Source organism: Hemitrygon akajei, chromosome 15 (assembly GCF_048418815.1).
Source record: "Hemitrygon akajei chromosome 15, sHemAka1.3, whole genome shotgun sequence".
Classification (NCBI taxonomy): Eukaryota; Metazoa; Chordata; class Chondrichthyes; order Myliobatiformes; family Dasyatidae; genus Hemitrygon; species Hemitrygon akajei.
Window position 1 is genome coordinate 83,659,541 of NC_133138.1, and position 26,736 is coordinate 83,686,276.

General features: G+C 41.8%; 1 protein-coding gene across 1 annotated transcript in view; it reads right to left on the reverse strand.

The window, feature by feature from the left end:
* adam19b (ADAM metallopeptidase domain 19b) overlaps positions 1 to 26,736 on the reverse strand; it is a 194,753-nt gene that overhangs the window by 117,617 nt on the left and 50,400 nt on the right. Inside the window, exons 2-3 of the mRNA XM_073067881.1 lie at positions 26,439 to 26,557; positions 22,799 to 22,869 (exon numbers count right to left, since the gene is read on the reverse strand). Coding sequence (XP_072923982.1) covers positions 22,799 to 22,869; positions 26,439 to 26,557 — 190 coding nt within the window. The remainder of the gene's footprint in view (positions 1 to 22,798; positions 22,870 to 26,438; positions 26,558 to 26,736) is intronic.

Genomic DNA, 26,736 nt, shown 5'->3' on the forward strand with positions numbered 1-26,736 from the left:
ATGGCAATTTTCATGATCAGCAGCCCAAAATCCATTAGATATACCCAAAAGTATTCAGAAAGCAAAATCTTTGTTGTCCATTGTAATTGTCTATTCGCTCTTGATCCCATTCATGAAATTGACTCAGTTACTGTTACTGGTTTAATGCTCACATCTGGAGATCTGAAACAGTAGCTAGGTTGTCAGTCAGGTAATAAGGAGCACTCTGCGGAAGTGCAAAATCCACCCTATTTAGCAGCTCTTCTAAAGGGTGGTACAGAAAGAGATATCATCGTTGGGCAATCAGCATTGGGAACAAAGCACTTCGAAGAGATTACTCGCAGGTTGGCAAAGCTTATATGAAAGGAGAGAGTCACGGGCATTTAGACATTCTGGAGGCCCAATCAGTGTTGGGAGCAGAGCACTGCAAAGTAAATAAAAGTACAGAATGGGCAAGTGGGGCAGCCACTGTTGGGACAGCCATTGTTGGGAGCAGGCCAGCAGTGAATTGAATTTAAATTGACTCCATTTCTTACATCCTTCACATACATGAGGAATAAAATTCTTTATGTCAAAATGTGCGATGTGCAATCATAGTAATTTACAATCATTTGTAATAAATAGAACAATTAATGAAACATAGAAATACACTCAAATCAGCACGAGTTCATCAGTCTGATGGCTGGTGGAAGAGGCTGTCCTGGAGTCTGTTGGTCCTGGCTTTTATACTGAGGTACCATTTTCTGGATGATGGCAGCTGGAATAGATTGTGGTTGGGGTGGCTCGGGTCCCCAATGATCCTATGGGCCCTTTTCTCACACCTGTCTTTGTAAATGTCCTAAATCATTAATGGAAGTTCACAACTACAGATGTGCTGGGCTGTCCGCACTACTCTCTACGGAATCCTGCAATTAAGGGAAGTACAGTTCCCATACCAGGCAGTGATGCAGTAGGAGCATCAGACTTTGATTCAAGAGGCTTCAACAAGAAGAGGCTGAGGCCAAAGAAACAGGTTAGAACGGTTAGTTTTTCCTTTCGTTGTTGCTGATTTGATCTTGGTTGCCCATTGTACAGTGCAGGCAGGATGGCAGATATGGCAGTGGAATACTCCTCCTGGAGGATGTAGGAATTTATGGAACCCTATAGTCTCCCTGATGACTACACCTGCGGGAAGTGCAGTCAACTCCAGCTCATGAAAGACTGCATTAAGGAGCTGGAACTGGAGTTGGATGAACTTAGGATTATTGGGAAGCAGAGCAATTGATAGATACGACTTTTAAGCAGGTGGTTACACCCAGAGTGCAGAATTCGGGGAGGAGATGGGTGAACACAGAGAGAGGTAAATGGAGAAACAAGTCAGTGCAGGGCCTCACTGTGGCCATTCCCCTCAGCAACAGGTTTACCCCTTTGGGTACTGCTAAGGGGCATGACCTATCTGGGCAAGGCAGCAGCAGCCAGACCAATGGCATTGTGGTTGGCTCTGAGCCTCTAAAGGGTAGGGTGAAGTCAGGCAGAGCAATAGTCATAGCGGGGTAGATAGAAGATTCTGCAGCAGCAAAATAGACACCAACATAATGTCTGGTCTCCCGGGTGCTAGGGTCCAGGATGTCTCTGAGTGGCTGCAGAATATTCTTCAAGGGGAGAGTGAGCAGCCAGAGGTCATGGTACATGTTGGTACCAATGACATAGGCTGAAGAGGGGTAGAGGTCCTGCATAATAAGTTTAGGGAGTTAGGAAGGAGGCTAAGAAGCAGGACCTCCAAGGTGGTAATCTTTGGATTACTCCCAGTGTCACGAGCTAGTCAGAACAAGAAAATAGCACAGATAAATGAGTGGCTGAGGAGATAATGCAGGGGCAGGGTTTCAAGTTCTTGGATCAATGGAACCATTTCTGGGGGAAGGGTAACCTGTACAAGTGGAACGGGTTGCACCTGAACTGATGGTGAACCAATATCCAAGGGAGGGAGGTATGCTAATGCTGTTGGGGAGGGTTTAAACTAGATTTGCAGGGGGGCGGGAACTAAAGTAAAGATGCAGAGGTTGGGGTGGTTGGTGCACAAGTACAGACAGCTTCTAGGGAGTTTGTGAACAAGGATAAGCAGATGATAGAGCAAAGATGCACTCAGCCAGACGGTTTGAGATGTGTTTATTTCAATGCAAGGAGTATCATAAGCAAGGTTGATGAACTTAGAGTGTGGATCAATACATGGAACTGTGATGTTGTGGCCATTACAGAGACTTGGATGTCTCAGGAGCAGGTATGGTTGGTGAGTGTGGCGGGCTTTAGATGTTTCAGAAAGGACAGGGAGGGAGGCTAAAGACGTTGGGGAGTGTAATTACTAATCAAGGACAGTATCACTGCTGCAGAAAAGGAGGAAGTCATGGAGGGATTTTCTACTGAGTGAGTCATTGTGGGTGGAAGTCAGAAACAGGAAGGAAGCAATAACACACCTGGGTGGTTTTTAAATAGACCCCCCCCCCCCCCAGTAGTAACAGAGAGGAGCAGATAGGGAGGCAGAATCTGAAGCAGTGCAATAGTAATAGGGCTGTTGTAATGGGTGATTTTAACTTTCCTAACATTGGCTGGCATCTCCTTAGAGCATGGGGTTTAGCTGGGGTGAAGTTTATTAGGTGAGTTTAGGAAGGTTTCCTGACGCAATATGTAGATAAACCAGCTAGAGGAGAAGCTGTATTTGATCTAGTATTGGGAATTGAACCTGGTCACGTGTCAGAACTCTCGGTGGGAGAGTATTTTGCAGATAGTGATCACACACCTATCTCCTTTACCATAGCACTGGAAAGGAATAGGAACAGACAATTTGGGAAAACACTTAATTGGGGTAGGGGGAAATACAATGCTATTAGGCAGGAACTTGGGAACATAAATTGGAGCAGATGTTCTCAGGGAAATGCACAGCAGAAATGTGGTATTTGTTCAGGGAACACTCGCATGGTGTTCTGCATAAGTATGTTTCATTGAGGCAGGGAAAGGAGGTAGGGTAAAAGAACCATGGTGTACAAAGGATATAGAAAATCTAGTTAAGAAGACAAGAAAAACTTACAAAAGGATCAAGAAACTAGGTACTGTTAGAACTCTAGAAAATGACAAGGGTGCTCAAGTATGAAATTAGGAGAGCTAGAAGGGGCCATGAGAAGGCCTTTGCGAGCAGGGTTAAAGAAAACCTCAAGGCAACCTACAAGTATGTGAAGAGCAAGAGGATGAACCGTATGAGAATAGGACCAATCAGGTGCGATAGTGGAAACATGTGCATGGAGTTGGAGGAAGTAGTGGATATACTTAATGAATACTTTGCTTCAGTATTCACTATGGGAAAGGACCTTGGCAATTATGAGGATGACTTACAGTGGACTGAAATGCTTGAGTGTATAGACATTAACAAAGAGGATGTGCTGGAGCTTTTTTTTAAAAAACATTTTTTATTGAGTTTTCAAATGATTACAGAAAGAAAAAAAATACCCTTCCCCCCTCACATCCCTATAGAAAAAAAGAAAAAGAAAAAAAAAGAAAAGAAAGAGAGAGTGTCTGGATATCGGAAGATCCCCACATGCTCCATGGAGCTGCAGCTTTTAAAAGGTATCAAAAGTCATCGGGACCAGATGAGATATACTCCAGGCTACTGTGGGAAGCGAGGGAGGAGTTTGCTGAGCCTCTGGCAATTATCTTTGCATCATCAGTAGGGACAGGAGAAGTCCCAAAGGATTGGAAAGTTGGAAACATTGTTCCCCTGTTCAAGAAAGGGAGCAGAGATAACCCAGGAAATTATAGACCAGCGAGTGGTGGGCAAGTTGTTGAAGATCCTGAGCATTTACAGCATTTATGAGTATTTGGAGAAACAATCTGATTAGAGATAGTCAACATGGCTTTGTCAAGGGCAGGCCATGCCTTACAAATTTGACTGAATTCTTTGAGGATGTAACAAAACATATTGATGAATGTAGAGCAGTGTATGTAGTGTACATGGATTTCAGTAAGACATTTGATAAGGTTCCCCATGCAATGATCATTCAGAAAGAAATGAGGTATGGAATCCAAGGAAACCTTGCTTTGTGAATCCAGAATTGGCTTGACCACAGAAGGCAAAGTGTGGTTGTAGATAGTTCATTTTCTACATGGAGGACAGTGACCAGTGGTGTTCTGTGGGGATCTGTCCTAGGACCCCCTCCTCTTTGTGATTTTTATAAATGATCTGGATGAGGAAGTAGAAGGGTGGGTTAGTAAGTCTGCTGATGACACAAAAGTTGGGATGTTTTGGATAGTCAAGAGGGTTGTCAGAGGTTACAAAGGAACATCGATAGGATGCAGAACTGGGCAAATGGAATTCAACCCAGATAAGTTCATTTCCATAGGTCAAATTTGAAGACAAAATATAATATTACTGGTTAGACTCTTGGTAGTGTGGAGGATCAGCGAGATCTTGGGGCACATGTCCATAGGACACTCAAAGCTGTTGCACAGGTTGACTGTGTTGTTAAGAAGGCGTATGGTGTGTTGGCCTTCATTAACCATGGGACTGAGTTCAAGAGCAATGAGGTAATGTTACAGCTATATAAGACTTTAGTTAGACCCCACTTGGAGTACAGTGTTCAGTTCTGGTCACCTCACTACAGGAAGGATGTGGATACTACAGAGAGAATACGGAGTAGATTTACTAGGATGTTGCCTGGATTGGGGAGCATGCCTTATGAGAGCATAGGTTGAGTGAACTTGGCCTTTTCTCCTTGGAGCAACAAACAATGAGAGGTGACCTGATAGAGGTGTATATATAAGATGATGAGAGGCATTGATCATGTGGCTAACCAGAGGGGGCATAGTTTTTAGATGCTTGGAAGTAGGTGCAAGGGGAATGTCAACGGTAAATTTTTCCACACAGAGAGTAGTGGGTGTGTGGAATACACTGCCAGCGACATTGGTAGAGGCAGATACAATAGGGTCTTTTAAGAGACTCTTGGAAAGTTACATGGGTCTTAGAAAAATAGAAGCCTATGCGGTAGGAAAATTCTAGGCAGTTTCTAGAGTAGGTTACATGGTTGGCACAATAGTGTGGGCCGAAGGGCCTGTAATGTGCTGTAGAGTTCAGGTTTCTATGTACATCATCCCTCAGAAGAGGTGCTAAATGGAGGTCCCACCTGCTTACTCAGGTATCTTGGAAAAAAACAGCAGTTCCACTCACTTCAAAGAGACGCCTTCGCATACATAATCAATATTCCCAATGTACCTTTGAAGGAGCTAGTTGGCCAGTGAAATGTGAAGATTCATCAGACTGATTCCTGGAATGATAAATCCACCCTATGAGTAGAGATCAAGTAAGCTTGCCTCTGTCGAAACACAAAAAAATTCTTAGAAGGGCTGAATGAGTTTGGGAGGATGTCTTCCTGGAGTCAGGACTCTGGCAAAAGGGTCACGTTCCCAAAATAAGAGGTGATCCAATTAAGAGTGAAATGTGGAGCAAAATCTTCACTCAGGGGATGGTGAAACTTGAAATTCTCTAACGCAGAAGATTATGAGGGGTTGTAAGCATTATTTAAAACTGAAATGGATAGATTTCTGAACATGAGAGGATTCTACACTGAAAGGAACATAAAGGTAATTGATGAAAATGACTCATTTCTGAGATTCGGCAGCCCGTATTTGAATCTGTTCCACTCTTACTGTACAGTCACATTCCCAAGGCACACAGACTGCAGCCAGATGACAATCGAAAAGGTCAAAGCTCCTGGGAGAATTCCCAGACCAGCTAACACTGCTGTGTGCAGTGATCTGTTGCAGTCCTTCTATTCAGCAGATGCTAATACTTATGAAGAGGCATATTTCCCAAGCAGGCTAGCATCTGAGGAAGTGAGCCAGACTAGAACTTGCCATATTGATAATTTAGATGTTATACTTTAGAACTTACCAGTGAAGTTTGAGAATATAAGCAGTGAGGGCTTTTCATGCATTGGAAGAATGCATGATTAGTTTTTCCTTAGAAAGATCCTTGTCAAACAGTGTCAATCCAAAAAGAGGTCACTACTCCAACTCTTTCAGAGTAAGCGGCGTGGATCAACCTTACAATTGCACCCACATCCCAAAGACCAAGAAGGATTCTGAGAATTGCCTGTATTTGGAATTAATTTCTGTTTACTTAGATCATTCTGGGCCACACAGACTGTCCTAACATACTTTGGATCATTCAGGAAACACACAACGCACACAGATCCTGATCACAATTGGCTGCAAATGAGAGACTGGGAACACTGACAAGATAAAATCTGCAGATGCTGGAAATCCAAGCAACACACACAAAATGCGAGAGGAACTCTGCAGGCCAAGCAGCAAACATGGAAAAAAGTACAGTACGTTCAAAGTTTCGGGCCAGGACCCTGCCAGCTGAGAACATTGGACAGGTCTGGTATTTATCGGCATTCAAATAGGCAGCTGGACTAAAGCAAAGGATAGCACTTGAGCGGATTACCAACAAGACACACATTCTATTCTGTACATCAGTAACAGCCTGGGTCGCCTGGGTCCTTGGTAAGAAGGGGATGGCCGAAAGATTTATCCTGCTTCACAAATTAAAAATCAGAACATAGAAACATAATGAAGCCAGCTGTACAGTATCTTCAGGGAAGATGAAAGATCAAAGTCAAGATTAGATGAAACAATATGCAATATAATCTCATGCCTTCTTTCAATTCAATTTTCATTAAAACCTGATCAGTATAACACTGACCCGCTCATGCTTTTAATTAATTAAGACAATGCAGGAAAATATGAGGCAGTGTTAAATTTTGGCAGAACATACAGTATAGAGTAAAAGGCAGGAAGCTTAGAAGCCCTGTTATATTAGAGACCTTGGGTTCAAATTACATCTCCCTGAAAATGGTGACATAGTAGGATAGGGTAGTGAAAAAGGCATTTGGCAATAGTCACATAGTGATTTTGTAGCTGTTCAAAACATTATTTAGAGTGCACTAGTATTATGTACAGTTTTGGTCACCACTTGACAAGAACAAAGTGGTAGCAATAGAGTGAGTGTAGAGGAGATTCAACAGGATGTTGCCTAAAATGGCGGGCTTGAGTTATACAGAGAGAAAGATTGAATAGGTTGGGTTTATTCTCACTGGAACATAGAAGGCTGATGGGCGATCTAATCAAGATCTATAAAATTATGGAGGACCATAGTTAAGATAGTTAGTCAAAGTCTTTTTCTCAGAGCAGGGGAGTCTACAGTTAGAGAGTGCAGGTTCTAGGAGGAAGGAAATAAATTTAGAAAGATCTGAGGGACAGGTTTTACCCAAAGTGCGTGGGTAACGCAAACAAATGGGATTAGTTTAAGTAAGCATCACAATCAGTATGACCAAGGAAGACTGAAAGGGCAAGTTTCTATGCTGTATGATTCTATGACACGAGTGGTCTTAGCAGCACATTTCACAACAAAACGCCAACCAGTGAATTACTGCTAGTGAATGGTTTGAAGGGAAAATCCTACATCAGCATACTGCCTGTGCAGCTTCTACTTCACAGGGAACAGAGAACCATCTTTTCTTCACATAATGCAGGAAACATAGCAGACATCAAGACCCCATAAAACGAGATAAAATATGAGGTAATTATCAATCTCACATCAATAGGAACTCTGGACCAATGCTTATCTGTTTATTTGTGAACAGATAGTTTACCTAGTCGCTGTGTAAATCTTCACACATTTTATGCTACGCTCACTTCCTTTGTCAATCAGCAACCTGTTGATGATCAGTGCTCCAATACCAAGCAACTGCCAATCCAATAATGCACTAATCGGGAGCAAGCCTCCCACCCTTCAAAGGCTCCGATTCCCTGAACTTCATTATTGTTGGGCATGTTTATCAGGTGCATGGTTTAAATGCCTGCAAGGAAACCTACCTCACTAACACAGACCTTCATACATGAAGTGAAGAGGAGGAGGTATGGGTTCTACATTAGAAGTGCTGGGGAGCCAGACTGCAGATGAAAAAGGAGAGGAGAGCAGTGGAAATCACCTCAAGGGGTCCTGCCGTACCCTGTGCAACAAGAAATTCTTCAACTTCATTCACTTTATCAAGGTGAGAATTGTAACTATGAAACAATAGCTTGTGTATAAAAACAACTATAATAAACACAATGCACGCAAACCATACATCATTGAACATACACAACACTGTAGCCACACAAGTGTGTATAGAGAACGGGGGGGGGGGGGGCGCGGAGGGAGGACAGTGTACACTGTCAGCACGTTTTCCTCACAGCTCACATCACACACTCAATATTTTAACAACGGCACACATATATCTACAACTCTTTAATATAAACTTTTCCTTTTGTCTTGCAGGATTAAGTCACTCATGAATTGGGGTTCTTATTTATTTAGATGTACAGCAAGGTATAGGCCTTTCTGACCCATGCCACCCAGCAACCCCTGCCGGGACGAATTACAATGACCAATTAACCTGCTAACCCACCTCTGGACTGTGGGAGGAAACCACAGCATCGAGAGAAACCCACACATTCCACAGGGGAGGATGTACAGACCCCTTACAGAGAATGCTGGGATTGAACTCTGATGCTCCAAGCTGTAATAGTGTCGCAGTAACAGCTTTGCTACCATGGCGCTCTACGCCTATTTAACCCTGGTAGTGAACAGTCCCTGGTGACAACAGAAGATCCTCTTCTTTAAGAGCAGTGATGTTTCCCAGTTTGTGATACTTACTGTAGCTGAGAATCGCCCAGAAAATGAAAGGGCAGTAATTTTGCATTGACCTTTATCACACCAGTTCACTCCTTAACAACAAACGTTCTGCCTAAGCTCATGGTGGGTCTGCTGCGATCTCCACTAATCATGCTACATACTTACCATTGTCAGATTCTTCTGTGACCTTTATCACTGCTGAAGCACAAAGCTCATCACGCACAAGGAACCCCAGCACTCTACACGGACCCTTTCACTGCTGAAGCACAAAGCTCATCACGCACAAGGAACCCCAGCACTCTACACGGACCCTTTCACTGCTGAAGCACAAAGCTCATCACGCACAAGGAACCCCAGCACTCTACACGGACCCTTTCACTGTGCATGGTCAGCACTCCACTGTGGAGGAAGCACAGGATATGCCATGTGACATCATCTCAGGGACTGTTCACCACCTGGGTTCAAGAGGCATGAATGGGGCCACTCATTTAAGCTGGAGAGACAACTGTGCTACAGCTATGGCAGAGGCTGGTAGAGTAGCAGGCACAAACACCATTGGATGCCTAGTTGCTGAAGAAATGGGGACATGGGACCGCTGGAAAATGCCATCCTCTCTCAGGATTCTGGCATCTTCCCTCTTCCTTCTCTGCACTGAAGAAGGATCTCAGCCTGAAGCGTCAACTATCAATTCATTTCCATAGATGCTCCCTGACCTGCTGACTTCCTCCAGCATTTTGTGTGTGTTGCTTTGGATTTCCAGCATCTATAGACTTCGTTGTTTGAACTATCGCAGAATACTAGTAGCTCGGGTTGGCTATTTAGAAGCTTGGTTGATCACCGAGCTTGGCGAAATGTTCTGTCAAGCTCGGCCACCAGCCAAACTTTCAGACTTCCTCATGTTTATGACTTGCTCCTTGCTCAGGATGCCTAGTTACACATCAATTCTGCCTGTAAAAACTCAGGTAGATAACTACTAAAGCAGGATCCAAGAGTGAATATTTCCTTCAAAATTAAGTATTCAGAACTATAGATAAAAATCCTTCTTTGCAAATTTATTCCACTTCAATTAAATGGGCAATTAAGAATACAAGTGATAATTCTCATCTTCATCAGAAATCACAACCTGGGAAGTATCACTGGATGGAGCACTGCAATCTGCCAAGTCCTTAATTCAACATGGAATGTGTAAGAACCCGCTTCAGCACTGTGTAGACATAGATGGAGCAACTCTCCTTCCTCACCAGCTTTTTATTTCTGGCCTTCTTAGCACTCTTCTTGGGAGATGTCTTCCTTTCCTCTGCTGTCTTCAGCAGCAATTTCCAATGCAACAGCCATCATCGGCACCTCCAAGGCCATAAGCATCATGAACTCATTTGTGAACAGTATTTTTGAGTGTATTGCGGGCGAGGCTTCCCACCTGGCCCATTATAACACGTGGTCAACCATCAGTTGCAGGGAGATCCAGACCACTGTGTGCCTGGCAAACTGGCCAAACACTCCGTGTCAGAAAACAGTGACCAACTATACCAGCTCCAAATGAAGCTCACAGAGCTGGCAGTCGTGAAATAAAGGCTCTTCCCAGAACCACCAGAAGCCTATAGTACAGAAATAGCTGTACCAACACTACACATGGACTGAGTTGCTTGCAGTTATCTTAATCTTTTGTCTTTAGAATCTATGTCTTTACCCCAGCTATGGGTAAATAGCCCCACTGCCTTGTGGGCAGCCTCAGGAGAGACGAAGGCTGCGGGAGTAAACCCAGACAGAAAATCCAGAGTGTAGCCCCTAAGGCAGCAGGACATCACTGAGCATCCTTCCGACAGTTCCTGCAGCCAAGCTGGTGCCGAACATATTGCTTCACTTTCCTTTGGACTACAGCAGTGAGGATGAGAGGGGGATCTTGATGACTGGCCATCCTGAGATCTCCATACCTTCCGCCCAGGCTTGCGCCCTGGAGACGTCACTCCAGTGCCGCTTTTCAATTGTCCTTTAAGACAGACGGAGGCCATCATCATGGATGTGTAAGACCAGACATACTCTGCAGGTGACAGAGTTTTTCAATGCCCAGAGGTACAAAACGAACCTTTGGGATTCTCCTTCAACAAAGAGCTGGAACTGGTCCAGCAGTAAAGTGAACCATATAGCAGATGCTTATGAAAAATGATCAGGGTCAAAAGAGCTTTAAAAAAGAGAGTATTTAACATCATTATTTGAGGTAATGAATTTTCCTTGTGTCCGTTACTATTCTAGACACAGGCTCCTTGTTGCTATTGCCACAGGACTTTCCCTCAGTTCAATGGTAAGGTGATATTGAAAAGTCAGGTGGAACAGTAATGACATGGATTATCAGAGAAGGAAGCCAGCAACCACGACTAGGGCAAATAGTCAAAATTATTTGAGTTGGGGAGGGTAGTCACTCCCACACTTCGTTACTTACAGAGCCTTGGTTTTATATTTTGCCTAAAAGATGGTGTATTTGACTTTATAGAATCCCCTTAAAGTTTCAAAATCAAATATGAGCGTATGCTAGAAATTTAAAATAAAAAACACGAGGATCTGGAGCCTCTCAACGTGACAGGCAGCATCGACAGAAAGAGAAATGAACCTTCGGGCTGTATATCAATATTCTGATAATGAGCTCTGGGTCTTAAAGTATTATGACTGTTTTCTTTCCTCTATAGATTCTACTGCCTCTGAGTTTTACCCCCGTTTTTAACCAAACAATAATGGCCCAGGGACAGTGAAAAAAATCCCAGGTTTTAAACTAGCAACTGATTGCGATGTTGCAGTCTTATTATTTGCTTCCTGCTTCTTGCTTAGACCATTAAACTCAAATGTTACGTTATCCGAGATGCAGTGCCTCATAGCTCCTGCACTGTGGGCCCGATCCTGATCATCTTATCCGGGAGGAGTTGGCATGGTCTCCTAGCAACATGCAGGATTCTTCCAGGAACTCTAATTCCTCCCACATCTCAAAAATATATATGTTGATCACTGTAAGTTGCGCATGGTGTAGTGAGGGAGGTGGAAGGGAAACTGATTGCAATGTTGGGGAAGTCGGATGCAGGGAAATATGTGAGCAGATGGAACTACTCAGATATAAACTCAATAGGCCAAGTGGTCTCCCTTTATGTCATGAGAAATGAATGATAGACTTGGACTGAAGGCTGCTCCAAGATCTCTGAACTCTTTAACATCACCAGATGACAACAGGGTGCCTGACCAGATGTTGCCACTGGTTCAAAGGAAAAGTATTCCCTCCATGTGGGATTGCTAAATAATAAGAGCTCTTCTCCATTAAGTGATACATAATACATCCCTAAGGAGTTCTGAGATTTCCCATCACTCACAAGAGACATTTAAGAGAGAATTTGAAACTACATGTAAGCAGGTTTATCTTGTATCGTGCTCTGGAAGATGATGCTCAGATTATGTCCTCCCACCCCTCTTCCACTCCAATAACTGCTGAAGCAGGCAAAGGAGAGACAAAGAATACAGGTTATTCAACCTCCACAGTCCCTCAGTTCGTAACATTCCTGCAACCTAATATTTTCACCACTAGACCTCATTCACCCAACAACACCACCCTTTGCTCTCGATGTCCTTCACTAACTTTTCGTTTCCCACAATCCTCAAAATACAAACCGTCATCTTGTTTGCTGTACCTATCCACAGACACGTGTAGCAGTTGGCTGACTGGGTGGGACACGAGACAAAGGGTAAACTAAACCCCAGGATAAGCTTCTATTTACGTTCAGAGAAAAGTAAATAGATAAACAAACTCTACATCTGTCTGCACGGAGGTTTGCTCAAAGGAACTAGCAGAGATACTGGAGAACCAAAGGTCTAACACAAATGAGGGAGTAAAATGAGCGATAGCCACAAGAGAGTCTGCAGACGCTGGAAATCCAGAGTAACACACCAAATTGGTGGAGGGGCTCAACGCATCAGGCAGCATCTACGGAAAGGAATAAACAGTCGACATTTTGGGCCAAGGCTCTTCATCGGGACTGGAAAGGAAGAGAAGAAGCCAGAATAAGTGGTGGGGGAGGGGAAGAAGTGCACACTGGTTGATAATAGGTGAAGCCAGGATGGGGGGGGGGGGGGGGGGGCGGAGTGGAGGGGTGGTGAAGTGATAAGCTGGGTGGTGATAGGTGGAAAAGGTTAAGTGCTAAAGAAGCAGGAATCTGATAGGGGAGGAGACTGGATTATGGGAAAGATGAGGGGTACCAGCAGGAGGTGAGGAGAAGAGATGAGTTAAGAGGAGAGCCAGAGTGGGGAATGGAAGAAGAGGGAAAGGATGGGGAAATTCCCAGAGGAAAGGGCTCAATCTGAATCGTTATCTGTCCATTTGCCTCTATAGATGCAGCCTGACCCATTGAGTTACTCCAGCATCTTGTTTGTTGCCCCAGATTCCAACATCTGCATTCTCATGTCTCCTTGGTGGCTGCTTTCTATACCATTTCAATTCTATGCCATTCATTTCTATGCATTGCACTCACACCAATTCCCTCCTTAAACAGGATTAAACCTTTTTCATTAAACCTTGAACTACATTTTCCCCACTCTCTTATAATCTTGCAATAGAGTTGTTATCACTTTGTTAACTTTTCACACATGCAATTATGTATAATTTATTTATGTTAATTTAAGTTAATGTAAACTATGTTTGTCAACAACCTCGTAACGTAATTGCAGCTACTGCAAAAAAACTAATTTTTGTGGCATTTACTGTACAGCTTGTGTATGTGTGCCTATGACAACAATAAACTTGACACTGATTTCCAGTTACTGTTATAATGCCCAGAGTCTATTTCCTTGTGAGTTGTCGTGTTAAATTACATTTGCCATTATTCTGCCACCCAGCTGCCATCTGTTCTCTTTAGACTTCACTAGATCACCTGGTGTAGTGTCAGATGCAAATTGTGAATTGTGGATACAGCTCAGCACATCATAGACTCTGTCGATACTTCTCACGGCCTCAGTAAAGCAGGCAGCAGAATCAAAGAGCCCACCTTTTCCTATTGGGCAGAAGGACTAAAAGCCTGAAAGCATGTACCACCAAGCTCAAGTATAGAATGGTTCCCTGGTATTACAAGAAAAATTCCTGACCTCACAATCTACCTCGTTATGATCTTGCACCAATAATATTGTCGGCCTGCACTGCGCTTTTTCTGTCGCTGTTACACAATATTCTGTACTACTGTTTTAATTTGTACTACTTTAATGCACAGTGTGATGAACCATATGTTCCAAGTTCATTTATTATCCAAGCATGTACAAATTATACAACCTTGAGATTCGTCTCCTTACAGGCAGTTACAAAGCAAGAAACCCGAAAGAACCCATTAAAAGAAAACAGACTAACTAACGCTCAATGCACAGAGGGAGAGAAACAATCATAAATTATGCAATAAAAGCAAGCAATGACATTCAGAACTAAAGTCCTTAGACACAAAGCCTGGAGCAAGCCCATAGCCTCAACCTCTGTTCATCATACAGCAGAGCAAACCTTCACGAAGCTCGCAGACACGAAGCACAGAGCAATGACAGCAGGCCATAGCCTCAGCCTCTGTGCCACGGACAGCAGAACTGGCCCGACCCTCGCTTCCAGGCCTGACACGCTGCATTTTCAATTCATCTAGCCCAGCATTTAAATTGTCCAGACACCAGGTCGTTCCCACACTAGGGTCTGGGCCTGGACCCCACGGCCACGTTCACTATACCTCAGTACATGTGACAATAATAATTAAATCCCAATTCTTCTCTATTCCAAGGTCATGAAAGAGTGAGAAAGGGACATTCATCATTTCACAGCTTTAATCTGAAGGGGTACACAAGATAAATTTTCAGCTATGGACAATAGCTTGTTATAGGAAATATCTGATTCACATTTTAAAGCTGGTATTTATTCATCATCCATAGTTATCCTTGGAAACATGAGGTAACAGTCAGTGTCAATCCCAACTTCTTCAATGTAAGAAAGGTGTTGAACAAGGGACAATGAAGAAATGACACTAATGTCCAATCTGGGTAGAGTGTAGCTTAGAGGGATAGTTGGAGGTAACAGCCTTTCTATGCATCTTTATGTGGATGGGACATGTGGCTAGAAATGGATTTTTATGGTGAAGGAAGGGGTGTTGATCAGATGGACTGATTTGACCTAATTTGTCAGAACTGATTCTGAGTACTCTTACTCTTTATGCAGCATTAGAATTATTTTATAAAATTATCTTGGAATGAATGTTGCATTTGTTATTATATTTCCAGATCCCAGAATTGTTCACCACACAAAAGTGATTACATTAAAATGGCATCCTACAACTTTACAGTACTTCTGGGAAGTCAGCTATTAATGGTAACTCTCCACCTCACAATAATTGCAGATAAAATCCTTTTATGTGACCTTTTATAGTTAAAAAGACAACCCTGAACTTCCATTGAGACAAATGATTTTGCACATTAAATAGTTCTTGGACCAACAAAAATACTCTCATCAATGCATAAGCTGGCTCATGTTCAATTTTAAGGTCAACTTCTCAAAAGAGAAACTGTTACAGCTAATGAGGCTGAAGTCCTTGAAATTATGAGATCACTGCTGTAGGCACAGGATGAATCATTTTTTAATAAAAACAATGTACTCCAGATCCCATTAAACCAACTTCCTTGACATTCCCTAGATAGATCTTCATATTGTTGCTCAGAACACACTGAGAAAGATCGCCAGATTGGCACTGAAATTTATAGCTGCAGTGCAAGCATTTTTTATTTGGAAGGTGAGAATGCTGATATTTTAATTTCATTAATTTGAGGCATAGTGCCAAGATCTGTCATGAGAGATATCAACTGGTTTACATGAGGAGTAATGAAAACAGGCATTGCTTGAGTGCTTGGATGGTTGGGGGTGGGGGGTGGGGAGGAGGGTGGTAGAAGCAGACAAAACAGGGAATCCTGTGAGATACTGGATTTAGTAGTTAATAGGTTTTCCAATATAAACAGGGCTATTCCATGACATTAAATGACAGGAACTATATTGGCATGTTCTTTAGATTTTTTTTTAACATAATAATGTCTTCTGTGCTTCAATGCTCCTCAACAGAAAGCAATTTTACACCATCCTGTCAGACTTAGAAATCCAAGAGGTCTATCACTGAAGACCCTAATCATTCAGAACATTTACTCTTATCATTGCTGCCACCAGGGAGGCAGAAGATCCACTCCCAATGATTCAGGAACAGCTTCTTCCCCTCCACCGTCAGATTTCCGAATGGTTGATGAACACTACCTCATTATTTCTTTTTTTCTTGCTCTATTTTTTGTTCTGCAATTTATAGTAATTTTATAACTTTGCATCATACTACTGCCGCAAAACAACAAATTTCACATCATAGAAGTAAACGATACTGATTCTCATTCTGAAAGTAAAGAGGCAGCAAAAGAGAAAGGGTAGGATTTAATTGCTACTCTTTGGGTAACTAGACAAGTACAAGTAAAATTGGTCAGTGCTGAAAGTTTAACGTAGATTTATTATCAAAGTACATATATGTCACCATATACAACCCTAAGATTCATTTTCTTGCGGACGTACTCAATGAATCCAATAACCATAATAGAACCAATGAAAGACTGCACTGACACAACAGACAACCAGTGTGCAAAAGACAACAAGTTGCGTGAGTACAAAAATATAGAAGAAATAATGATAATATATAAATAAATAAGCAATAAATAGAGGACACGAGATGAAGAGTCCTTGAAAGTGAATCCATAGGTTGTGGAAACAGTTCAGTGATAGGGCAAGTGAAGTTACCCCTCTGATTCAACAGCCCGATGGTTGAGGGGTAACAACGACCTCTGAACCTGGTGGTGTGAGTCCTGAAGCTCTAGTGCCTTCTTCCTGATGGTAGCAGCAAAAAAGAAAGCATGTCCTGGGTCATGGGTACTGCTTTGCTGTGGCAGCCCTCTGTGTAGATGGTAGGGAAGGCTTTACCTGTGCTGGACTGGACCTGCTCTTTCGAAGTGCAACCACTGCTGAAATGCTGAAAACACAGCAGCCAATGTGTTGAGCAAGCTCGCTCAAGCAGGAAGGATGTGATAATCAAACATATCTTTGTTTAAAAGAAAACATTACTGAGGAATCAATAGTAGCCAACATACGAGAGATAAACCTCCATTCTTGCTCTTCTTTGAAATGGGATCGTTCAAGTTCACCACACAAGAAGGCAGTGTTCAATTAGCCTCTCGAAACTTCAACACCTCTATCTATGTAACAATTCCTCAATGCACTGAAAGTACCAGCCCAACTCATCCCTCAGTATACACTGATAATCTGAATAGATGACAAACAGTATCCTGATCAATAATCCCTTTCACTCTTTCTCAACTGAGGTGTGTTTTTCTGTGAGATTAAAATACTTTTAATTCTTGAGGAACTTGCTTTAGGGTTCAATAATGCTGAATATTGAAGAACACAGGATAAAACATGAAAGGTCTAAAGCATATTCCATTCAGCTGATTCACTTCTGGTTACCAACTTCCTTATGCACAACCTGGAACTAATTGATTGACATATTGTTATAATGTGAGCTATTGATTGTCAAGGGTCTACCAAACTCAACTCAAATGAAAGAAAGATACTTAATGGAATGTCTATAAATACAACAAGATATCTGATTAGAAGCAGCTTATATTAGGTCAGTGACTCTGGACGAAAACAGGTTCATCTACTGCTCTGGTTCATTTTATTAGCGAGTGGATATGTCAGGCTGCAAGTTAATGAGACTGCTTTGTAATGGGTTCTGCAGATCCTCAAACCAGAATTAAATCAGTAGAATTCAATAATAAATTCACTTCTTCCAGCAGAATCCAAGATTTCTTTTTTAAGACACAAGTACTGCCAATCCAGAGATTAATGTGCAATGACTCCAGAGTTCCATCTTAAACTTGGGTGCTGGTTGTGTGGTTTACATGTTCTACCTCTGAATTTCTTCCCATACCCCAATGAGTTATGGGTTGGTAAATTAATTGACCACTCTAAATTGCCCTATATGTAGGTGGATGCACGGAGAACCTGGAGAACTAAAGAGAATTGATGGTAATATGGGGAAACAAATGGAGTTAGTATAAATGGGTGTCTGAAGTTTCCATACTCAATTAGCAAATTTAATCTGCACCTTCAGTGGTACTAGTGTGTGTATATACATTATATATTGGTGCAAACCATTGCATACAGCTTTGCTCACTGTGATGCATTTCCTATTTGTCCCATTGAATTTATGCTGGAACTCAAAGCAATCTCATTGCCCCACCAGTGTCCCTACTGTTGTATATTTACTATTTCAGTAATATTTGAGTAATTTTGTAAATATACCTTATTGCTTGACTAAGCATAATTCATTGTTTACTTAACTCATTACAGGTTATATGTATGAGGCACATGAATGGCATATGTTATTATTCCACCACATCACATGTGAGCTCCTCACTAAAGTAAAAACAAAGAGTCCACTTTTATTCCTGTCTCCCGTGTTCTTCCTTTTGTTAGCTTATGGAATTACCAAACACAATAGTGGCGATGAGCACGTTTTAAAATGAACCCAAGATGACTACGTAACTGTTAAAGCCCAGTGAGATGTCTGAATGGAAAAAAAAGCACAACATGTTTTCTTCTTCAGAGGGGGAGAGACAGTCAAGTTAAAAACAAAGGAAGTAGATGGACGGAATTCACAGGTTCATAAACATTGAGTACCGTGTGATGGTTATGATAATAATAATAATAAATCAAAAAGCAGAAATGGCAGGCTACAAAGGAAAGATAGATGAAAGATTGATTGCACAACAGATAACTGGATTATACATACTGAATAAATTGAGCAGTATTTTAAAGCAAATGGAATACCAATGAGAAAAAAGTTGCAGTTTTGCTGAATGTAATTGGTGCAACAGCATAACATTTGGTTCAGTTTTACTGCTCCAACCAAATGAGCTGAAATGAACTTTGCCAATATTGTGTAAGTAATGAAGGAATATTTAAAATGAAACCATTGTTGATTGCAGAACACTTTAGGTTTCAAAAGTGCAATCAAAAAGCATGGGAGTCCATTTCAGCTTAAGGAGTTGAATTGAAGAAACTGTGTTTTATAATTTCAGTAATGGAATTAATGCACTGAGAGATTGTTAAGTTTTTTGGAATCTAACAAGAAATAGCCTCTAACAGAAGCGTAACTCTCATTTAGAAGAGCAGCTGAAATTGTTGTATCAATGGAGACAGCAGCCAGAGATGCAGTTGAGTTGCAGTTAGGAATGAAAGTGAGTGTGAACAAAATTGCAGCATCAAGATGGAGGCCAACATGGACCAAACAGATTGTGTTACTGTTGTGGCAAATTCACCAAATACAGATTTATAGCCAAAAGTTGCAGAAATTGCAACACAGTAGGACACATACAAAGAACACGTCCGGCAGACAAAGATAAATGGACTGCATGGGTAAGAGAAAAAGATAAAAAGTCACGCTGCAGTTTCAAAAAGAGCACTAATTTGCATGCTGTTGAAACATATGATAAGGATAAGAGTGACACAGGACTGAGCAGCCTTAAGATTTAAAATGTGAAAAGTAACAAGAGACAAGCAATATGGCTTGCACCTGAAGTGAATGGAAAATTAAAATAGAATTGAACACTGGCTCAACTATTTCAGTAACTGCACAAAATAAGTTTGAAAGGCATTTCATAGACACTGAACTGAAACTTTGCAGGTCTCCAACTAAGAATGTATACTGGAGAAAAGGTAACTCATGGGAATGACATTTGTACAGTGAAATAAAGCAACCAACAAGCCACGTTGGGCTTATATGTGGTAAAAATAGGAGGAACAACATTGTGGGGTTGTGATTGGCTGAGACAACTATAACTTGATTAGGGATCCATCCACCATTTGCATGCCACATCCCCTACAATAAAAACAACTGAAAGCAAACTAAGAAAAGTATTGGATGATGCCACAGCAGCGTTCAAGGACAGCATTAGGAAAACACAGAAACATCAAGTGTAAAATAGTATTAAATGAAAATGCCACACCCAAGTTTTTCAAAGCCTGTCCAGTTCCTTATATTATATGTGATAAAATAGCTAGTCAGATAGATCACATAGAGGCTGAAGGAATTCTTTGCAGGGTTGAGTGGAGCCCAGTGGTCCCAGTCGCCAAGAAGAATGGGCCTGTCAGGACCTGTGGTCATTTTAAAGTCACCATCAACCCAGTACTGAAAGTCGATCATTATCCCCTGCCCAGAATTGAGGGTATCGTTACAAACCTTTTTGAAGGAAAACACTTCAGCAAAGTGGACTTAGCTGAGGCCTACCAGTTTTCCTCACCATTTACACTCACAAAAGGCTTTATTGCTACAATAGGCTTATTTTTGGAGCTACATCTGTATCTGTACTCTGGCAGAAAGATACATGGCTCTCTAGGCACTCGGTGTCATCTGGATGACAAGGAACATCTCCAAAATACCCCATAGCTTTTGCATCACGTTCCCATGCCGCTGCAGAGAAAAAATACGCACAAATTGACCTTGAGTCCATTTTTAATCCACAGAAGGGTATTCTGCAAACAGCAGCAATACAAATGCAGAGATGGACTCTGTTTCTTGGAGGACACAAGTACAAAATTGAATTCAACAGGATGACTAATCATGGAAATGCTGATGGACTGTCCTGCACAACCTTGGAAAAGGAAGTAACTGAAAAGAATTACAAAAAGAAAACACTTCTCTTGACATATTCTCCCTATGACAAACTGAATGTCTCCATATCATGGCAGAGATGATACAAAGCAAAATCAGAAAAGATCCCACACTGTCTCAGGTCAACATGAGAACCCAAAATGGCTGGAATGTGCAGCAGAAATGCAAGTTCACCAGTGCGGATTGAAAGTTGTTGAACCCTCTAAGCTGACAGCTGAAATGTCAGAGGTGCTTAATTACATTTTGGTCATTTGGGAATGATCAAATGAAAGTGTTGGCTCCATGCGTTGTCTGGTGCCCGGGGATAGATCAGCAGATCAAGCAGCTTGCCACGCACTGTTCAGGATGCCAACGTGTCCAGTAGAAAGTTGTCCAGAGCTGTCAAAACCACTGTCTGCAGTCCCAAGTCAATTCCTACAACAGCCACCATAGAAGCCCCACAACCTCAGATTGCTTAAAACACAGAAAAAAACATAGAAAACCTACAGCACAATACAGGCCCTTTGGCCCACAAAGTTGTGCCGAACATGTCCCTACCTTAGAAAGTACTAGGGTTACCCATAGCCCTCTATTTTTCTAAGCTCCATGTACCTATCCAAAAGTCTCTTAAAAGACCCTATCATATCCACTTCCTCCACCGTTGCCGGCAGCCCATTCCACGCACTCACCACTCTGAGTAAAAAAACTTACCCTTGACATCTCCTCTGTACCAGCACCCAAGCACCTTAAACCTATGCCCTCTTGTGGCAGCCATTTCAGCCCTGGGAAAAGCCCTTTGACTATCCACATGATCAATACATCCCATCATCTTATACACCTCTAATTTTTCTAAGATTTCACAGCTACAAGTCTCACCCGCCAAACAGAGTGATTTCTCCTGTTTGGAAAGATATCCATTGAGACTAAGAAATCCCCTGCAGTGATTAAATCTGTAGACCTGAATGAGGCGATTTAAATTTTACTATGTGTGGCTGTCTATATAGTAGCTGAATTATCCAGTATTATACCATAATATCATCTTTTCTGTGGTAAGGAATTAAATAAGAATTGTTTTGCAGGTCTAGTATTGGCTCAGCTGGCCAAAAATATCACAGTTCTACTAATACTGTATTCTGTGATTGATATTTCCTCTTTCTCTGATTATAGTGTAGCCAATGACTGTTGCAAATGTGGTGGTTTTGTATTCTATTGTGTAATACAAATAAATATTATAAATAGATTTAATCCCAACACATATGTGTGTGGGCCTTCACTGGTCACAACACGGTCCTAGCTCCATTTAATGTTTATAAGTAGATATGCACAATACATTTTCCAAATCTGCAGTTGACAAATCCTGATAAACAGTGAGACTTCAAGAAGGCAAATATAGGCTGAATGAATTGGCAGATATGTGGTGGCTGAAGTACAAATATAGGAAAGGGTGAGGTGTACAAAGAGAGACATCATAGACTAAGTGGTATATTTCCAAAGGCTGTGCAAAATGAGATACTTCAGGATGGTAGTGTGCATTAATCCCGGAAAGAGGCAGGGCATGTAAATGAGGTTCAGCAATAGAAGTATTAGAGCACAATCACTAGGAAGATATCTGATTACAAGTTTAGGATTGCAACCGATTTTGATCATCACAAAGGAAGTTCTTGGCAAGGGTCCAGGAAAGAATGGTTCCTGGGAAGAAGGTTTCAGCTACAAGATTTTGAATGGGAGGCTGGAGTTGCTGGAAGCAAGGAAGGTTGAGAGGAGAATGGATAAAGGTGCAGGTACAAAATTAGGATAGGCTTTGACATAGTTAATAGCAAGAAGCTATTCCTGTTAGTAGTTGTTTCAAGAACAAGGGTCACAAGTTTAAATCATTGGGCAGAAGATATGTACAAAGTGAGAAAAACATCTACCCCTCACACGTGCAGTAGTTATGTCTAGAATTCACTCAATGGTGAAGGAAGCAAAATCAATCTGTGAAACCGTAAAGGAATTGAATAGCTGGCACTGGTGAGAAAGTAATTTGGAGGGGTATGGTATCCTCCTGTACATATCTATGATTCAAGTTATTCCCATAATAAACTGCTTGAATCAAGTTACACAAACTCTACCGCAGCCAATGGCAACTCGTATTCTGTAATCTAAATCTTTTCCATTTCATATTACATTTCTGTTGTTCAGTGTTCAGCATGAAGATAATTTTTTTTTCTTATCTTCAACCTTGACTGTTACCGAATCCTACACTCAGCACTGGTTGCTGAGAGCTCAACATATCATACAGTATATCATATTTATTTTACACTTCATTCAATATATCATTTGTATCCTGTAACCAATATCAACATCCTTCTCATTCCGCAATGCTCTCTCTTCCTACATTACATGCTGTACTTACTCATTTTTCTGGATCTGTAAAACATGGTCTCTTCCTTCAGCGGTGACCCGGATCTCTGCCCATGTCGGATGCTGTGTGCATGGGAAGGGAGGGTGGAGAGAGGAATGAAAGAGAAAAACACCCCAGATTTAATTTATTGAGTTGCAGATTGAGTCATTTGAAGTAACTGGTCTCCATTGCACCAATTTCCAGCCACTAAACTTTGGTAGCTTTTCCAGGCCAGGAGACCCTTATCTGCATCTATTAAATGTCTGTCTTCAGGCACAATTTTGCAAATGTGACCCACTCTTTCAGTTGCACACTAGGCAAAGTGACAATCATGTCAACATGAGAACAGGCTCACCGAAAATAAAACAGTTGGAAAAAAACTTGCATTTATATCCAGAGCAGTGGACATTCTGTAGCAAACCATGGCCAAATTCTCCATGGTCACTGTCCTGGGATGGAGAAAAGTAGTGGCTGAAATGTGCACAGCAAGATCCCACAAGTAGTAGAATGACCGAGTGAGCAGGTATAGATTTGGATATTTGTCTTGACAACAGAGACAAGTCTCCCCTTACCTCCAAAGAGTGTTGGGGTATATTTTTATTCCATCCAATGAGTACACATGTTCTCATGCACATGTACAAATTAGATACAGCTGCAGACCACTAGGTTGCTTGCTGTTTAATATGATTGTGATTGTTTCAGCTGTGACCTCAATCCCAAGATGTTCACCTCCTTATTAAAAATCGAGATATATTTGTATTAAAATATACAAAGATTGCTTTCCCTTGGAGGAAAGGAGTACCAAAACTCACCACCCTCTGAGAAAGTGATTGCTTCCGTTATACCTTAATTCGTTGACCCATATTTTTAAAGAGTGACAGCTACTTCTATATTCTCCCATCTTCACCACATCCACCCCGTTAAGATACCTCAGGATTTTATCTTTCAATCAAACCCTTCTCATTCTTTCAATCTCCAGTGAGCACAAACCGGCTCTCCTCAACAAAACAAAGACAAACTCCATCAAAGACAACCCACCAATTCCAAGCAATTTCAATTCAATGTCTTGTCCAGAAAGATACTACTTTAATATTGACCTCGATTATACGTGGCCTTCTGGCATGAATTAAATTTTTTACAACCTAATTAAAACTTCTGGTAAATTAAAAGAAATGCAAAAATGCAAATTAGAAACAGAAAATGCATTTTTTGCTTTCATTTTAGATTTCCAGCATCTACAGCAGGGTTCCCAACCTTGTTCATGCTATAGACCCCCATCTTTAACAAATGGGTCCATGGACCCCAGGTTGGAAACTCCTGATCTACCATCTATTTGATTTTCATTTACTTGCTGAATACACTGGATGCCTCTTCCAATTCCAAGGGAGAGAGGCAGAAGAAAGGAAACTAGCAGCCTGTTAGTCTGGCCTCAGTGGTTGGGAAGATGTTGGAGTCGATTGTTAAGTTTTCAGAGTACTTTGAGGCTCATGATAAAATAGGCTGGAGTCAGCATGGTTCCTCAAGGAAAAATATTACCTGACAAATATGTTGGAAACCTTTGAAGAATTAACAAGCAGGATAGACAAAGGAGAATCAGTTGATTTTCAGAAGGCCTTTGACAAGGTGCCACACGTGAGGCTGCTCAACAATCTATTAACATGGTATTACAGAAAAGATCCTAGCATTGATAAAGCAGTGTCCAATTGACAGGAGGCAAAGAGTAGGAATAAAAGGAGCCTTTTCTGACTAGCTGCCAGTAACTAATGGTGTTCCACAAGGGTCTGTGTTGGGACCGATTCTTTTTACATTATACTGTATGGCAATGATTTGGATGATGAAATTGATGGCTTTGTTACAAAGTTTGCATACAATATGAAGATAGGTGGAGGGGCGGTTTTGCGGAAGCAGAGAGACTACAGGACTTAGACAGATTATGAAAGTGAGCAAAGAAATGGCAGATGGAATACAGTGTTGGGAAGTGTATGGTCATTCATTTTGGTAGAAGAAATGAAAGACAATACAAACAACACAGCAAGTCCAGTTGCCTTGATTTATTACTGCTTGGTAAATGGAAGGGTTGATTATTTTCTAAGTGGAGAGGAAGTACAAAAAACTGAGGTGCAAAGGGACTTGGAAGCCCTTGTGAAGGATTCCCTAAGGTTAATGTGCAGATTGAGTCTGTGGTGAGGAAGGTAAGTGCAAGGTTAGCATTCATTTCAGAGGACTAGAGTAAGGATGTAATGTTGAGACTTTAAAAAGCACTGGTGAGGCTCATTTGGAGTAATGTGAGCTATTTTGGGCCCCTTATCTTAAAGGATGTGCTGAAACTGGAGAGGGTTCAAAGGCGGTTCATGAAAATGATTCCAGGATTGAATGGCTTGTCATATGAAGAGTGTTTGATAGCTCTGGGCCTGTATTCATTGGAATTCAGAAGAATGAGGGGTGACCTCATTGAAACCTATCGAATGGTGAAAGGCCCTATGACAGTGGATGTTGAGAGGAGGTTTCCTGTGGTGGGAGAGTCTAGGGCCAGAGGACACAGCCTCAGAATAGAAGGCATCATTTTAGAACAGAGATGAGGAGGAATTTCTTTAGCCAGACAGTGGTGAATATGTGGAATTCTTTGCCTTAGGCAGCTGTGCAAGTCAAGTCTTTATGTATATTTAAGGCAGAAGTTGATAGATTCTTGATTGGTCAGGGCATGAAGGGATATGGGGAGAAGGCAGGAGATTGGGACCGAGAGGAAAATTGGATCAGCCACGATGAAATGGCGAAGCAGACACCAAGGGCCAAATGGCCAAATTCTGCTCCTATATCTTATGGTCTTATTGCCTCCACAATCCCCAACCCACAGCAGCTTCCCCCCCCCCCCCACCTCCACTCTACCACTCACCTACACACAGAGATTCATTTATTCCAGCCAATTAAACTTTCAACCCACAGGCCTTAGGGACGCAGGACGAAAACTGAGCAGCTGGGCAAACCCACACTGTCACAGAGAGAGCATGCAAACTCCACACAGACAGCACCAGAGCCCTCAGGCCGCAGCTCTATTATCTTCTGGCACTCTGCACACTTCTGTTCTCTAACACGGAATTATGAAATTATCAGGAGAAAGTAATGGCAAGGTTAGAATGTTGGTCAGCAAAGATTAAGTGCTTTTCAGCACACGGTAGAAATTTTGAAGGTATTATGACCCTCTAAAATCATAGCGCACGACTCTGGGCAGGGTGGACACATGTGCCTCTGTTTTGGCTTGGTGCCGTCAGTATTGAACCTTAGCACAGAGGATCCAGCCACGGAGGAACCAGCTGTGTAACCTGTCCTCAAGGGTTTCCTGCAGAGTCATCACAAGGTATAAAGTAAGTTACACATTACTATTAGGTTTAGGCAGCATCTGGCTTGCCATTTGCATCTTGGGGTATTGAATAAATATCCTGTTCCTGATTAGTGTTAGAATTTGTCAACTGATAATTAGAATAGAACAATACAAGTGGTTATTAATATAACACAGCATAACTGCCCTGTTACCGAGTTAACAAACTTCATTCAGTAATCAGGTTATGTGGGACTTGCCTAATACGTTTGTCAAGTGGTTTGTTGATTGGTCTAATTAACATGATGGGATAGTTATCAGGTGAACTTCCTGTACCTGGTTGTGAGACAGAACACTTTCCCGAGGTTCTGAGCTGAGCCACTGGGGCACCATTATTTCATACTTGGTGATGTGGTCGTACATGTGAATCTTTGGCTTCAGGTTACTGGCTCGCCCTGGGAAACAAGAAAAGGACATGTTAATTGGCAGACAGGTTACTTTCCAAGAATCTGTAGCAAATGTTTTACTCTACAGACTTAAATTTTTGCCCCAGTGTTGATTGTGATTGCACTGCTGACAATAATCTCTACGACTTTAACAAAGCAAATGTGGTTAAATGCAGACAGGGTAATTG